The sequence below is a fragment of the Lathamus discolor genome, chromosome 5, assembly GCF_037157495.1.
Source record: "Lathamus discolor isolate bLatDis1 chromosome 5, bLatDis1.hap1, whole genome shotgun sequence".
NCBI lineage: Eukaryota > Metazoa > Chordata > Aves > Psittaciformes > Psittacidae > Lathamus > Lathamus discolor.
The window spans coordinates 35,858,323-35,876,103 of record NC_088888.1 but is presented as its reverse complement, the minus strand read 5'-3'; the positions used below and the strand labels follow the sequence as shown (position 1 = coordinate 35,876,103).

The 17,781-nt window shown below is 43.7% G+C and overlaps 1 protein-coding gene across 1 annotated transcript; it reads right to left on the bottom strand.

Moving 5' to 3' along the window:
- Positions 1–484: 484 nt before the first annotated feature.
- Positions 485–14,212, bottom strand: DACT2 (dishevelled binding antagonist of beta catenin 2). The gene is made up of 4 exons (XM_065680379.1): positions 13,810–14,212; positions 7,874–8,006; positions 6,293–6,580; positions 485–3,100 (listed from the first exon to the last, which is right to left on the bottom strand). Exons 1-4 carry the CDS (start codon positions 14,047–14,049, stop codon positions 1,299–1,301), a joined length of 2,463 nt encoding a protein of 820 aa, XP_065536451.1. The 5' UTR covers positions 14,050–14,212; the 3' UTR covers positions 485–1,298.
- Positions 14,213–17,781: the final 3,569 nt, after the last annotated feature.

Genomic DNA, 17,781 nt, shown 5'->3' with positions numbered 1-17,781 from the left:
TTGGTAAACACAGGGTGAACTTCAGCTCAGCTTCCAGATTACTGTGCTTAGAGGAAAGAATCGAGTGTTTGAACACAAAAAAATCACTTCATCAGTTGAGAAACCAGTTCAAAGCTTCACACAGGTGTTCTCAAATGCATTCAAAACACATTATGTATACATAAGTATACGTTTTAAATTGTCTTGTGACAAAATTGCATCAATTTAAGTGAGTCAGTTAAACACCACCCCGTCCTCAATACAAGTACTGATTTTAAATTCATGCATTTAGAATCAGGTGATGAAGCAGGTTTCCTGAGGTAAAGGCTGGAAGGACCCTGGTTATGACCAAGCCATAGAAACCCTCCTTAAAATAAGAAAGAACCCCTCTGCACAGTGATAATGAAAACAGGTCTGTTTTCACCAAAGAAAGATCCTCTGCATTCCTGATGTGACATTAGAATTCAGAGTAATTTTCTTTAGACATCAAGTCAGACAAACACAATTTTCAGAAGTACATTAAATAATATTTATTGAGTTTGAAATTTCAGGGGCAAAGCTATAATCTCAGTCCCAACTATTGACACACTGTGGCACTGAGCCTTCATGTTCTTTCACCCATTCAGCAAATGAACAGTAACATGGAACATCATAAAGAGTTAAAAAAAGAAACCAACCATATACCCTCAATTTTGAACATTGGAAACCAACTGAAGTCTTGTTCTCGTTCACAAAGACATTTGCCTTCTTGGTTAAACACAGTATGTTTTTACAGAAGAACAGACTTGTCCTGCTGATGCCTGGGAGAAGGTATGGGATGGTTGATGTGAAAGAAAATAAAACTATGGAGAATACTGACAGCTCTTCCATAAGAGCACAGTGACAGCTGGATGGGTAATGCAGACTTCAGACTGCAAAGAATTCCTCACAAGAGGGAGGGATGTTACCAAATATCCACTTGGGAAAGAGCCCCTCTTCTTGTGAAGCCTTTGTGTCTGGCACTGATTCTGCAGGTGCATACAGTCAACAATCCATTAAAGAGCCCACCTTACGGTAGGGGTTGCTTTCATTTTCACCATGGTGACCCTTCTGCATAGTAAAAAAAAGGCATCACACAATATACATAGATCCATATCTACAGAATAAATGGCAAAAGAGGAAATTAGATACAGTGACATTTATGTCCAAGCATTAACAAACAAGATCCCTTGTGTTGATTCAGGGGTTATTCATAGCTCATTTAAGCAAGTCCTTTTCTCTGCACATGGGTTCTCTTGTTTTGCAAATGAGAGCCAGCAGGATGTCTCACTTGCTCTCCTTCAAACCATAGTCATGACCTTCAGGGAAGCAGGTTGGAATCTCCTAATCTTCTTCTTTAGTGCCTTTGAAGCTTTGATGCGACAGATTTTGGGCACTGGGGGAAGAGGCCTGGAAGAGGCTTGGGCAGCCCCTGATTGTCTGACTGAACCTTCAGGCCAAATCAGCTCACTTTCATCCCCCTCATCATAGTCAAGGGTAAGGCTGCTACTGTTACTGCTGCCTTCCGAGTCACTTTCACTGGACTCACTGTCCCCAAAACGGTTAGTTGTGAAATCACTGACCTCCCCTTCGCTGGTCTCTGCGATGGTGGAGTGAAAGAGGGATGCGCACTCTGCAGAGTACTCAGAGTGGTCTGACTCGCTTTTGGCATAAGCTCCATGGCGCTGACTCTTGGAGCGAGCCCTCATACTGACAGTGCGCAGGACACCAGCTCTCCTTGCTGACTGCCTTGGTGCTCCCAGGCCAAAGCTACTAGAGAGGCCAGCTAGATGAGCCTTGGCAGAGATCTCCACTGTGGACTGCCACTTGCGCTGCTTCTTCTTGCTGGCTGTGTCTGCACTGCCCGCTTCAAGGGAATACAATTCTGCACTGGCAGAAGTTCTGCAGAGCTCTGGCCTGGATGGCACTGTGGGGAGCCTCACCTGCACAGGCAACAGGCTAGACTCTGAGCAAGACCTGCCAGTCACATCACCAGAATACGAAGGTCTCCGCACAAGGCTCTTCGTTCCGTGTGTTTTTTGGGGCTGATTCCATTCAGCAGGCATCCTGGCAGCCCCATGGGACCCTCTCACCTTCTCCATGCCAAAGGCTTGCTTCCCAGTCCGTAGTACTTTTTCACTGTTCCTCCTTTTTATCTTCACAGCCTTTGTTTTGGAGCTGGCAAACTTGACTCGGACCTGGTGGGATTCTGCAGGGACAAACTGCGCATGAACGAACTCACCCCATGCCACTCGCTCGTGACCTCCGGCATTAGCCGATTTGGCATTGCCACACCTTTTGAAGGGCAGCTTTCTGGGTGGGACAGCTTTAGTGCTCCAGATGCTGGGGCTGGAGTCCTCCTGGCACAGCTGCGAGCTGGATGAACTGTGCTCTGTGCTGCTCTCCGTTGCCTCTGCCAGAGGAGAGCCCCTTGCTGTTGACTTGGCAGGGTAACAACTATTCACAGCTGATGGCTCTGTGTCAGGCAGAGTGGATGGCTGTTCTTCATTCACACAGTGCATGGTCTCCTGCTGCTTGGCACATTCCCCCTCCGGCACCTCTCTCTGCAGCTTCCCTTCAGCTTTGTTACTTTCCAGAGAACTCGCTTGTTTTTCCAGCTGGCTACTGCTGCTGTTAATTTTCACTCCACCGGTGCTGGGGGTTATAATGAGTCTCTGGTGCATTGTGGCTGGCTGGCTCTTTGTTGAAACCCACTCACTGGCATCAGCCCGATTGTTCCCTTTGCATCTCGTCAGCTGCAGTAATTTATTGATATAACCCCCTGGCTTGGCCTCAGTGGTTGGCCTAGTCCTAATCAAGCTGGGACCTGTGGCACTAGGCATGGGTTTGCTGGGAAGAGCATGGAGGTCTGCTTCTGGAGATGTCCCCACTAGGGAGAAAAGGGGACTTTGTAAAGCCACTGCATGAAGGGGGCTTGGGTAAGGATACACATCAATGCCATTCTTGGAGACCAAGTCGTTCTGGAACTTGGGGTCCACGCTTAGCAAGTGCTTGTCTCCAGCATGGCACAGAGGCAACATGGATTTGGGATCTGTCTCTTTCTGAAATCTAGCATCTGCTGGAATGAGTCTTTCCAAGTCACCTACACAGTGGATGAAAATAAACAACCTAATTAAATCAGAGACAATTACACTCAAACTGGCTTATGCTATAAATGCTGTTTCAGAGGGATGTGCTAGCTTTTACTAAAATCAGGAGCATGAAGGAAGAAAATAGTTTCAGTCCTCCAAGACCACTGAATAACTTCAAGGCTTTTATTCACCTGAGCATGATGGAGATTAGAATGCCTTTTAATGCCAATAACAAAACTCATGCCTTTGCAGGAAATTTAAATTGTGCTACTTGGATGAAAGTAAATCTGTGCATATATAAATGTTCTAGAATGTCACAGACTAACAGGAACTCAACCAACTAAATAAAGGGATTATTTTTATTCCTTAGCAGAGATAAAATGTGAATCCAACAACCAGAAAGCCTGAAGCTGAATGTCATGTAAAATTACCCAGTACAACAGATACCGTTTTTGAACACAGTTCAAACAGGTTTTTGTTCCAGGATAGGATAAAGACTTCTCTGGATATGTGACTGTAACTCAGAAATTCATGATATTTCCCACATGCAGAGTCAAAGGTTGGTTTTTTTTTTTTTTTTAATTGGCTAAATTTGTTTTTCCAGCTTTTCCTCCAACCCTTTTCTATCATGTATCTTGGAAAGATCTATAGTACTCAATCAGCCGCTTTAAGAGGACTTAAGCAGACACTAGACTGTAGTGTTTCTTAACCTCTTAAATGCTGGAAGCTGTAGTTGTTTATTCTTTTGCATTCTGCTTTAGTAAGGCATTAGTAAAGAGAAGCACCCAACCCAACATTAAGACTCCTGTGTCCCATAGGTCACAGTCATGTGATTCTGCTTTTCCTTAACCCAAATCCAACAAAACCTCCTAACTGGATCTCTCGTTTCGTTTGATAACAACATTACCAGTCTCATGCTTTTCTCAAGTTAGTAATTTTTTGAGTATTTAACTCCAGAAATAAATAGTCAGAGGTTTTATTAAAAGGTAGAAAACCTGGACTGCCATAATTCTATGTGTGGATTTTTAAAAAGTCAACCTTAAGGACACAGGAAAATGGACTAAAGAACCTTTACTTTTACAGAGAAAAAAACAAACCTAAGGATAATGACTCAGGCAGATGGGAGGCTGATGGCATTTACGTCCACCAATTCAGATCTCTTAAATTCTGGAGTACTGTCAAGGTTGCTGTAAGTTACACTTGACTGCAGCACCTTGCAGGAGCATCTCCTGTGCGCCGAGAAGACAGGCTGTATTCTTGTGTGAAGCAAGGCTGTTCCATCCAGTCAATTCACCTCTTAGAGCACTATGGTGCTGTATTACCTCTAGTACCAAGAGTACTGGAACCATCTGCAGTTGGATTTTTCTGTATAACAGTGAAAACTTCAGTGCCAACAAATCCTCAGCTAACGGATTTCCTGGCTGCTTCATGCTAACAGGAAACCCAACCATCAAATCCAACCTTATATTTCACTCACAGGGACTATTTCTGTCCTGTGATTGGAAGATTTTGAAAGATTTTTGGCATTGTCTGCAGTGTCCTACCTAAGACACTTACAGACCTGCTACAGCAAAGGTTAGGATGATGTTTTCTCAAACAAAGTATGTTCATAATGAAAATTCTTTAGGAAATTGTTGGCAGTTTGTAGTGGTACTCTCTTGTGCAAACAAACCAGGAAGGTGTCAAAAGAATGCTGTGCTTGCAGTATTCCAGCAAGCTTTCTGCTTGCCACTGAAAGAAAATGCAATTGGCTGTACCTGCAGTTACCTGTGGATACAAGCTACGGAGAGGAAAAGAGAAATTTCTTCCCCTTTCTAAATGATACTTTTCTGAATTAGCAACTTGTCTCACTTCCTGCAATGTGTTCAACTTTGCGAGAATTGTTTCTTCAAGACTATACCCACTACTACTCCACTACTTACGTTTCTCACACTGAAGGACGTAAGGGGTTTTAGTCAGGAAGAAGGGAGCTAGTGGTAGAAAAAGGAAGGAGAGCTGAAGGAGGTCTGTATCCTCACTCCCACACCCTACTTATCATCTATCCCTTTTTCTGCTAGTCTACCTCCATATCCAAAAAAGCACAAAGCCCCCGCAGTCTCAGCAAAATGTTGCAAGGCAGAAAAGCTTCTGACAGAACACTGAATCTGTAATCTGAACATGGAAGCCATGGATTACTAAACTCAGCTCCATCCCCAGCCTCTGAGAAGTCTTGAGCAGACTTTGCTTTTATGCTATAATTTACCACCAGTTTCAGGTGTGTCTGCTCAGCTAGGTACAGAACAGATGGTCTTTGCTACTGTTCCAACCAAGCCAGAGGTGAGTTAGCTCAGGTCAAGCAGCTGTGGGAATGACTCCAGAGTGACATGGTACTTGAATTGATGGTCCCGATGACTTTCTTGTGTCTATAATGCAACTACGACACATCTGGCTGGGTCACCAGCAGAGCTGCACTAACACAAGGTTGCTCTGAGGCCATGGAAGGACCCAAAATAAGAAATGGTATGATGTCACTTCACAGATGGGTAAACAAGAAATTTGGAATATCTGTCCATTTTGTCTAAAGATATGATGTATATTCACGATTGACCATGACTGGTTCCTAGATAGTCAATTAACCTTTGCTGTCTGTTATCCTTAACATAATAATCATGAAAAAGAGAGTAATTTAACTCCCCATTAATATGAATAAACAGGACAGGGTATATACAAGTATTATCATACTCATTTTACAACAGATTGAGAAAACAGGCACCAAGTCTGGAAGTGTCTGTCCTTAGATTTCTGTAAAATCTTTCTCAGTAAAATGCATCACCTCTAATTCTGAATTCACCTTATATTTTTCACACATCCTGGCTCCTTCTTACAAGGTATTTCAAATATTGCAATCTTTCTGATTTCACAAGCAGCTAAAAAAACCCCACAAAATTATCTCATCATTCAGTACAATTTTATCTCCTGCACTTAATTTTTTTTTCCACTTTCAAATGTCCTCGTATTTGTTATTGTTTAAAAGTATCTGAGTATGGAGACAAGTTAAAGTTGGACAGTAAATGGTTTGGCTCTGGGTTTTTTATTAATTCTCACTTTTGTATACTGAAAATGAGTGTTATATATTGATTACACATTGGTATATTAGGTCCTAAAAGCATTAGCCAGGATTCTGCTCTTCTCCTGAATGAGTATCCAGTTCTGCAGTCAATTACCTGTGGAAACTGGTCTTGGTCGGGACCTGGCAGGGGTCCCAGAAACATCTGTGCTAGCTGTAATCCGACATCCATCGCTGACATAGGCTCCCTGCTGTTGGAAGCTGGTGGTGTGCACAGTAGTTTCATCTGCAGACTTGGGTCGGTAATCAAACACACTGAGCCTTGCTCTAGGGTGTTGAGAGCTGGGCAACAGACTGGTGTGGGAGGAGCAGATGGACTCACTGTACACAGAGGTACAAGAATTGGAGAGTGAGCAAGAACCACCATCACTCAGGTCATAGAAGCCTGCAGAGTTAAAATAAAGATGAAGATATTTCTTATTTACAGTAACTAAACATGCTCTGTAGAAGAAAAATGCAAAGAATAAAATAAATCTTCATTTACTATGTGCCACAGGCCTAACTTTATGATCATAGCACAGGTATACTCTAATTCAAACACCTTTTATTGGGCTTTTGCATATTTACTTAGGCTCTGAGCCAGCTTGGCACGCACATGCATGCCTAGTTCTGAGGGTGGGATGGGGTGAAGTGCAGCACCATCACTCCCAGTTCTTCACTGGAGAACGTCTTTGAGAACTATTATGTCTTAACGCTGTTGTAACTTGTGTGAGGTGCATACAGGCACAGCTTGGCTGGGAAAGTAGAATAAAACTAGCCTGTGATCAGAGCCGCCAAGTGTATGATACCTCTAAGGGCAGAGAACAGAGGCCATTTTCCCTCTCCAGGTCTTGTAATCATTGCCAATTAATTACAGAAGCAATTTGCACACAAATCCTGAACTTAAACACTCAACAGAAACCTGTGCTTTTATACCCACTTTAAGTACCAGCTGCAAATCTGTGTGCTGTAAATAAAAAAACCCCAAACATTTCCCTGTCTCACTGAAGACTTAAGGCTTTTCAAAATTCTATTTAAGGATTCCCATTGTTCCAGACTAGGTAACAGAAACTGTCTTAACAGACAACCTAGTTATACAAGTCTGCAGTACAGCACGCCCTGTGAATCAGACCAGGAACCTGAAACCCACTCTGTGAGAGCTTTAGTCAGCAAATTGTTGGGGTGGCTTTTCCCAGTGTCTTTTAATAGAGCTGCTTCATTTTTATATAAGTGATCAAACATTCAATTGGCCAGAGCACTGCAGTGATAACAATCTTCAAAGCCTTAATGAGGTTCAGGACCCTTCTTGGATTTAGGCAGAGCATTAACATTAATTGGTCTCCTTCACTCCTAATAAGTACTCTAGCCACTCTGGCCAACGGTCATTCTGCACTGGACAAGGTAATTAATAAAACTGTCTCCTCCTCCTGCCATCTGTGGCTAAAATATCCATTTGAAAATAAAAATGAAAAAAAAAAAAATCCAGAAATAATACTGTTTGAGTGTATTTTCCAACTAAATCAACTTAGCAGGAAAATTCCCACCAGCTCTGTGTGTTCTGTGCCAGATGACTATTCTCCATCTCAGCCATGGGGCACTGTTTCTGACCAAACAACACACTGGGTTTTGCTTGGCCGTGGACACCATTCAGTTCTCCTAGAACCGCAGCCCTGGGAATAAACAACCAAGAGCACATTACCTGAGCTGGGCCGGCTGTCACTATCCAAGTATTCACTGGAGGTTTTATTGACATCCAATTTCAGCTCACTTATCCGCTGGTCTAGCTGATCCAGGTGGCTTTTCAACCCGACATCCTGTCTCCTCAAACGAGACTAATTCACAAGTCAAGGGAAGAAGGAGGAAATGAATAATAATCACAGTTAGAATCTCAGTGGCAATACATGAATTCAGGCCATCTGTGCCGGACAGATTCTGCTCTCATTAAATGTTTTGCTTAGCTAGGGACTGTTGCAACTCACTCTCTGTAATGGGACCGACATAATGGACAAGTACAAAACATTCTGTTTCTCAGTATATACTGTCTTCTGTCCAGCTGAACTTTTTCTCAAAACTCTTCATACTGAATATACTTATTTTAACCTCTGGGTTTTTGTTATACCTACAGCAGGAACTGCATCTCTAAAGAGGATGGCAATCTTTTCACTAATTAGTGTATTATTGTATATTCACCGCATTTTGCCATACAGTGCCTCTGTGTAGAGGATGAGGTAAATGTTATGGAATGTCTTCATGAACTCAGGATACCACCTGATGAAAGGAAACCACTGTATGTAAAGGTATCTTATTGCCACACAAAGTAAAAGCAGCATACTCATTTCTGTAAAACCCTTGGCTTTGATGACATGTCTTTATAGTTGAAAGCACAAACTATGACATCTATTTTGCTGAAGGTTTTCCTTGTATGTCTCGTGGCGAGATATTCCCACACATTTTATGCAGGGAGAAGGTGGCATCTGAATACTTCTGCTGTGAAAATGACTTTGTTTAAAATAAATGGTGTTTCAAGCTTGTGAGCAATCCTTCAGAAGCCAGCAACAAGGTCCTTTGCCTTCTGTGATCACTGACCAGGCTGACCTGAGGTAACAACTCCCACAGTTGCTCCCCCAGTACTTATGCCGTCAGCTTGGTGAGGCAGATGGCCAGGCGATAGGTACCAGCCAAAGAACCACAGTTGGTTTCTGTCATGGGCTTCTCATGTGGGACTTGGCAAATTATCTAGGCTCTTTTGCTATTTAGGCAGCTTCTAATTATATCACACCTCACTATCCATCTAACTGTACTTTGCAGAAAGGTGGTCGCTTGAAGTTGGTTGTAAAGTTGTGCTCACAGACCTTGACGGGACAGGTTTCCACTCAGTAATGGCAAGAAAAACATGAGTAAGATTCTTTATGTGTATGTGTCAGATTTAAAAATACAAGTGGCAGTTCTAGCAGCATTTCCAACCCCAAATCTGCAAAAAATATAATCTAGGTTCCTTAAACTAATTAAAGTATCTGCAAATTAAATGACACACAAAAAATCAAAATCAGTGTGAACACATTTTTTCACTCTGCTGTCCTTGTATTTTGATTATTGAGGTTTTAGTATTTGCATTTTTAGGCTTCCCCGTAACTATAAACACTAAAAGCAAGGAAAGCTAAGATCCTGAGGTAATTGGTAAATGATTAGAAACTGGAATTTGAGGAAAGAGGAAAAAGACAGATGTCCTGAATCCCACAAGACAGCTGTTCCAGCTTGTGATGCTGCTGAGAAGAATAAAAAGGTATTTCTAGCATGCTGTTATGGAGAACTGGAGGAACATATACGACACAAGAAACACAGCCCTTTTTGTTAGTTTCACACATATATAAAGGTTTAAGCTCAAGAGGCTCATTACTGCTTTCTAGGAAAAACTGTGATTTTCTCTTTTCCGGTTTCATATAAACAAAAAGGAAGTGAAGAACTGGATAATAAAGGAGATTTTCTATCCCATCTGAATGATGAATGCGTGACCTCCTCAGTACTTCTTTATTTCCTTTATAGTGAAAAAGCAAAAACATGCCATGCCTCCTCCAATCCCACCTATTCAGGAAATCACAGAGTTTTGTTTTCACGGCTGGAATTAATTGCTTAATGATTAATGTTTTGCCAGCCAATCCCTCAGTCTGTGGTTTCTGATTAATGACAGAGAGGCCACAAGGCTCTCAGGTATTCAAAGATTATTTATTATACCTCCAGGTTCTGTCTACGTTTTCACAGCATTTTAAGCAACACACATGATTTACATCATCGTTTTTAACCCTTTTATGGTGTCTCACACCACTGGGTTTTCGTGTTTCCGGCAGACTTTGTAGCTTTGATCTTTCAGTTAACTCCTTCTGCATTCCAAGACAAGAGGCATTCCTCAAACCATTTGGATAAGGATGACTTTTCTGGTGTGTTTGTTTGAGGTTGTTATTGCTCTAATAACCACGCTAAGCAGCACCCAGAACAATAAGCCCTAAATACACTCTTTCTTAATTCACAACATGAATTTTACATGAGACAAAACCTTGCAGGTGAAACCATCTGTTTGCTTTGGGCAATGCAGCTGTGAAGACTTCTGCACAAAGCAGGACTAGACTTTCCAAATCAACTTGTACTATCAATGGCCTACAGTTTTTGGGACACAAACCCGGATATCATCATTCATTTTTGAGAAGGAAAAATACTCTCTAAAAAGCAGGTTTTTTTTAACTCAAATTGGACCCCAAATCAAGGCATCAAAACCCACTGCTCATACTCCACTATTCTTCTCAACTATCAAAGGGAGGGGCTGACATTTATTTGTCATAGATTAGCACTTGGTAATTTTATTAATCCAATTGTATTTTGGAATGGAGAAATGATAGCATTAACCTTATTTAGTTTTGCACATCTAAAAATCTATTGTCTTTTTGTAACCGATGGTGCAAAGCTGCCAGTTTCAGAGGAAAATTAATCTCACCCATCCCAGTCCTTACTCTAGAGTAAGGTGAATTCCTTCCTGAAGCACCTCTTTCTCGCAGTTACACAAACTTTAAATTAGTTTAATATATAAAAAAACAATAATAAAAAAAATCCAAGTTTAAAAGATGTTTTCTTCTATTTAAAACTACCTAAATGGTGTGTGTGAATCTGTACAGGGTACTGAATGGTTCATTTGCTTGAGTTTTTTTCAGCCTAATGTATTCCTTCTCACATATTTATAACATCATAAGCCACCTGAAAGCTTGCAAAACAAAATAATCGTATTCAAATAATCCAATTTTTATAAACTTACTCTCTGAGGAAATAGCTGAGAAAATACTGGATGCTACAGCCTTAGATATCTATTTATTTTGACAGTGAAAGTATCATAGATATATATTTGTTCAAATTTGCACCTCTTCTATTTCCTCTGTGTCATATCGTTTGTCACCTTTGGGATCACCGACAGTAGATGGCATCACTTAATGCTGCTTCTCTTCTGCTACAGAGAGTTGATCCTGCCTACACCATATAACTTGCAGCTGCCAGAAGAGCCCCTGGCCACCAATAAGAGCCACTGTCTAGGGCAAAAAAGGTCATGACTGCCAGAGGCAGCAGAAAGCCTGAAGCCTTGCTGCCTACAGCAGACTGCTGGAAAGGCCAGCTGCTGGCTGTCAGTGGTACCTGTTGTTGAGGAAGAGATTAGGATGCCGGAATGGTATTGGATGGCTCTGCTCCACCCAGTCCCGCCAGTGGCACTTGGCTCCTTAAGGGTGCTACCTCTGCTCTTCTGTTATCACCTTACCATTATAGGAGAAGCCTGGCTTGAGTATTAATCTGCCTTGTTTTCACTGCTGAGATGCTCTGAGCCAGCTCCAGCTGATATACCTTCCCCATTTCATGTTGCAAGGACCAAGCCTTATGAATTAAACCATGACCATGTTAAAGCCCAGGGCTATAGCCCTGCTTTAAGCTTGGATCAAGATACACTGTGAGGCAAAGCTACATTTACATTGTTAATGAGTTTCTCAATCTGAAAGCTTATAGAGCAGCAATCACATACTTTATTGTCCATGGGCCAAGAACAACAACAACAAAGATGTAACACTCCCTGAACAATGCTGTGCTTTGCATTTTCTGTTGGTTTTAGTTTTAACTTAACTTCCTGTGATCATGAACAGAATTTTAAAGGGTTTTCACTGCAATATGCTGCTCATGAGCCACTGAGAAACAGTTTTCAGCCTGTGACAGCTGAGTTCCGAGGATATGTGGACTACTTCTAACAAGACTGTGAAACAGCTTGTTTTCAACTGGGTCTACTTTGCTGTTAAGCAGCTTTGAGGTATGCACCTCTGCTCAATTACATGGTTGCATTTGCAGTGGAAAAAAACAATAAAGGTACCAGGTATGCCAGCCTGAAAAGCTTCCATCAGCAACGGGTCAATCGGAAGAGCTTTGTATCACATCTTTCAGTACAACTTTGGTTTTGCTGAAGAACCTGCCCATGGATTTATGTAGTTCTGAGTCATCCCTCTCAAGCTTTATCAACACTTCCCTCCCAGGCACCCCCAGAAGACACTTTTCCCATATCTGCACTGGCACCTACTGGCGAAATCCATCCCACTCCGGTGGTTATGTGCTGCATTACCCTCATCTGCCCAACTCCTGCGTTTCTAAGGGCAGCAATTAAAGGCCATCTTTTTCTTCCATTTTAATGGCTACTTTGGTGCTACTGGTGCCTTGAAAGCCTTATAAAATGCCAGCAAATTCCTGACAAGCTAATTTTATATTTTCATATTTGAAAACTGTATAAACAAATGAGTAATTAAAGCACAACAGCTGACATGAAAAAAGAACAGTCACTATGGTCAGAGGTCATTGGGTGTTTCTGTTAACCCAGTGGCCCCAGACAGGCAATAAATGCCTTCAGTTCTTTCATTTAGTTAAAAAAAAATAAAAAATAAATAAAAGTAGAGCCATTAGTTAAAATTATCAGTGACAGGTTATCAAGTTGTTGGCAGTCCACTTGTCCTGCATTTCTTACTTTAATCAAGATATGCCCGCTGCTGTGTTTTCACATGTGGTGGCAAGGTTTCCCTGAAGGTTCAAGCCAATTTTATTCCAAGATACTGCTTGATAAAGCTGTCTAAGGGAAGTAAATAACGTTACTGTTTTCACACCTGATTGGTAACTGATGGCCAAGCCTTTCACCAGTACAGGGAGGGAAAAGGCTCTGAATTAAGTCCGAGTTTACTGAAGCGTGTAATTGCTCATACTATAGATTAAAGCCCTTTACCCTTTGATTGTTGTCTCACCTACGAAATTCATTTCAGTCACAATTCTGAATGTGTTTTTTTCCTTCACAAAACCCCCGTGTGAGCGGTCGGGGTGACACTTCAAATACAAGGCCTGGCATTCATTTCTTCTCTTTTGATCACCCAGTCCGTGGCCAGAACAAAGTGCTCTTGGCCCACAAACCCCTCCCTCACAGAGTGACTCTCACCGGCACACAGCTGTGAGAAGCACATAGGTGTATGCACGCACACCCCTATCAAAGCCCAAAGCCCTGAGCGCTTAATCTATCCCACTCTGTGTGTCTTCCGATCACCTACTGAAGCGGCTGCTGCAGTTAAAGAGCCGAGCGCCCACAAGCGTGACACATGTATTGCTGAAGTTAATCATCTGCTCCTCGGCTCCGATGAACGAGCAACGCCGAGCAGCAACTTCTCCCCAGCGCTCCTCCTGGCACAGAGCCCTCTACCAACGCCACGCATTTCGGGGCGATGAAGACGCGCTCAGCTGAGGTTTTCCCTGAGGAAAACAAGCGACCGTTATAGCGGCTGCGACGGGGACAGGCGCGGTGGCCGCAGCTCGCCCCAGCGACAACCCCGGGCCCCGCCGGTCTCAGATCCCGGCGGGGCAGGAGGAGCGGCAGGGGCGGCCGGGGCTCCAGCGCCCTGCCTGCTCTCGGCTCCGGAACAGCGCCGGCATCTCCCGAGCCGGGTGTCGGCAGCTGGGTGCGGGACAGCCCGGAGGCGCTCTCTTCTGCCTGCCCGCCCGCCCGCGCTCAGCACCGCGGCCCCACAGGATAGCCCGAACCGGGTAACGGGCTCCGGGGTCGGAGGGGCGTCCCGTCCAGTCCCTTACCAGCTGCTCCTTCAGAGCGGTGAGGGTGGCTTCCAATCGGTGCTCCTTGCTGTGTGCGGACAGGGGCTGGTCTGCTCCGCACGCCACCGGCCGCTGCGGCATGGCCAGGGCGGCCCGCACCAGCTCCCGCTGCTTCTCCCGCAGCACCTGGAGCTCCTGGAGGCCGGCCAGGGCCGCCTGCAGCCTCTCGCCCACCCGGCCGCGATCCCAGCCGCCCGCCCGCGGGGCGCCCAGCAGCATCGTCAATGCTGTGCAGCGACACCAGCCATGGCAGCAGGGCGGAGGGGATGCGGCGGGGCCGTGCCCGCCCCAGGCCGTGCCTGCGGCGACGTCCACCCGCTCCGCGCCCGGCACCGGAGCGAGTGAAGCGAGGCCGCCGCGGCTCCTGCGGTTTTGGAGGAGAGGTGGGGACGGGGGAGGGTGAGAGGGAGGGAGGGAGGGGAGGGAAGTGCCGGGCCACCTCCCGGGGTGGATACGCGCGGAGAGCAGCCACTGCGTGTGCGCTCCCTCCGCCCCGTGCTGGGCGGCCCCTTCCCGGGGGCAGCCCTCGCCCGTACCCCACCCCGAGGAGGGCCGGGGTGCCCGCGGTGCCCACCCTCCCTCGCAGAGGCAGAAGGCAGCGCCGGGCGAGGGTGCCGGTCCCGGCCGGGAGCCCAGGGATGCTGCGGAAATAGGAGCCGAGCCCGTCGCCGTGCTGCCGCCGTGCGCAAATGGGGATGGTGCGAGGATGTGGTGCGGAGAGCTCTCCCAGGTATAATATTGCCCTCACCAAAACGTGGTGCTTGTGACTCCATCCCTTCCCTTCTTTACTGATGTCTCCTGTCAGGCACAGCACTGGCACTCCTCACCTTGCTTTCCAGAAACCGACCCGACTGGGATCTAATTGCAAAAATCTGCTTTCTTGTACTGAATTGTTGATTGTCAACGTGTGACTCAGCCCCTCAAAAAGTCTTTTGAAGGGCTCAGGATTTGCTTTAAATGGGACCTGAAAACACAGTTGGTCATAGAAATCCAAGTCTATGGTGCTGTTGCTACCAAGAAATACCTGTGTTTAAAGCTCCCGAGACAGGCAGCTTCAGCTTCTTAGGAGGTCAGCAGGCAGCAAAGCAAAGTAGTGATGCAAAGGAGTAGAAGCAGCTCTGATAGCAAAAGCCTGATGAACACAGTGGAAGCCATGCTACAGGAGACTAATTTTCTGCTGCCTGCACGGAAATAGGAAACATTTGGATCCCACAGATCTTGAGCTCACTGTGTACCATACTTGAGAGACTGAAAGAATTTCAGGAAGAGATTGCAATTCTCCATGAAGCAGTGAGCAAACACACCATCTGTCCATGGCTATCTTCTCTTCACCCTGTGGTGTACCTTTAAAAGCTAGCATAGTTTAATTTGACTTTGTGCTGGGATACACAAATTGGGTGAGTGGGGGGGACAAGTTGCTCTGTCATCTGTTCTTCAAGTAGCGTTCTTTCAACACCATGTGTGCCATTTCTGCCACAGAGAAAGCCCTATATGTAGGAATGTCAGAAACACTTGAGTGATGTCAAATCCAGCTTCTGCTGAGGGGTGGGGGGCAAATTATTCACGTATTTGTTCATCAAAACCATTATTTGGTGGTCCCAGTAGGACCAAGTCTTGCTTTCACCATGTTACAGCTTTCATGTAGTTTGAAGATTTGAGAACAATACTTACCCAGCAAGGTTCAACTGTGTTGGAAGGGGTCCAGAGAAGTCCTATTCTGTCAAGTCAAGCGCAAATATTCACAAATGTCTCTAGCTGCAGATGGAACTGCAGGAACTGGAGTGGCCAAAGGTCACAGCACTACAGTGCTTAGTTAAAGTGTGTATAAGGTATGACATGAATGACATCATCTAAAGCATGTTTTGTTTTGTTTTCCTTTCTTTTTAATGAATATGCCTCTGCACTTCTTCCCCATTCATCTCAGTAAACTTCCCTGTACAGAGCTATACCTGCCTCAGTGCCAGGTTGACTGAACACTTCATCTACAAATTGAAAAGAAAAAGAGCTCAAAACTGAGATGCTTTTGAAGATGCTGACAAAAGACAGCATGAAATGCTATCTGTCACCTCTCCCATGGAGGGTGGCAAGCAACCATGGCATGTGTTGCACATGGCAAGAATGTTGCAAAATGCTATTGCAGGTATGAGGAGCTGAAGTGTTTTTGTGAACCACTTGGCTTGGCACTTGTTAAAACAGACATACAGCACAGTTCCTTATTTTATTCAAACCATGTTCTAACATGACCAAATACAAGGCACTGACACATGCCAGTTAGTAAATTCTTGCTAGTAGAATTAGATAATATAAGGTCATATATACTTTTTTTTCTTTTCCTCCTTCTTTTACAAGGGCCTGTTATCGTTTGCTCTTTTGTTCTTCCTCTTCTTTCATCTTTTTTATCTTTTCATACATTAAATCCCAAATGGGCTATATCACAGCAGTTTTTTTATTCTAATCAGCTTCCTGATTATCCCCTCTGTTGTACTGATTACTTTCTTCCCCAGAACCCTTGTGATATCACTTAATCTTTTCTGATAACTCAACAAATAGCTTGTGTTATCTAATTTCTGGAGAAGAGAATAAAAGGTGTGAATCGCCTCCAAATTTGAAACTATGAGATTACATACGATAGTAGTAGCGGTAAAGGTGAAAGCTTCATGTTAGGGACTTTCAAAATTCCTGTTATTCTTAATGTCTGACAGAGAAAAATGTTGATATTTATGCTCTGTAAAGTTTCATTAGATTTTAAGAATGACTTGAAAAAATACAGAGCAGTCTATAGCTAATATCCCATTTTGCTCTTTAGTATAGTGAATCCTAATTCTGACCTGTAGCTTGTGCTTCTCAAGGAACAAAAGGTTTGACTATTCACTTCTGTTACTTTAATTCCATTAATTTTGAAGACACTATTCTTGATTTTTGCAACAGTCAGAATAAGATTTCTGTTTTCCATCTACAGATCCTGGGGTAAATTACATTTTACAAAAAAGCTGTAATAAAGGAATGATATGGTTGCAAAATTAGACACCAAAACAGTAGGAAATAAAACAGTTTGTCTACAAAACCTAGTTTTAGGTCCCAATTTGTATGATGTGATCACACAGTGTTGTACCACAGGTCTGTTCCTCAATAAGCGTATACAATGAAAGATGAGTGTCAGTGGGCAGCTACTCAGTGTCCTCTGTCCTCATGCTCCAGCCCATGCCTTACTTACTGCAGATCATTTAAGCTGTGCACTGTTGATAGAATTTCCTTTTGGTTTTTTTTAAACATACTTAGAATTCTAGCTTTTAATTGCCTTATCGTATGAATAAACAATGTCTTTACAACATCCCAAAGGGTATAAAGCTGGTTTTGTTTTCTAGGAGGGGACCAAGGCTCTGAGTTTCCTTTCAGACATGCTTACGCATTTTAGGTACCCATTGGAGATGCCTTTGGCCTGACTTTTCCTGCGTATTTAGAATTATACCGTTATATGTATATCCATTTCATTGTTCCAAGCAGAGTTCCCTTTGACTTCAGTTGCAGTTCTGAGCACTCAGCATTTTGGTAAATTGAATACTAGGCATTTTAATTTGAATCCCTATAAAAATGAGGAACACAATTAGCGCTCCTCATATGGAGCCAGCTTGGGTGTGCCTGCACCTGTGGTAGAGACATGCTCTCAGAGCCTCATAAACTACCAGAACAGAGGCAGGTGTTATTTACATTGTTTGGCAGATAGAGATGTACAAAGAGGTTAACCCTTTTATGCAGGATCGAACAGGAAGTCTGTGGTAGGACTTGAAAGTGAAGCCGAATCATTCATGTGACCACAAAAATGACTTTACACCCTGTTTTGTGGATGCATATTAGCCAGTTTGTGTGGTACTAATGTTAAGAGTAGGACAATTTGTATTGACCTCCAGATGTGCTTAAAAGAAAAGTAGTTGAATGTCTGCTTTGGATGAA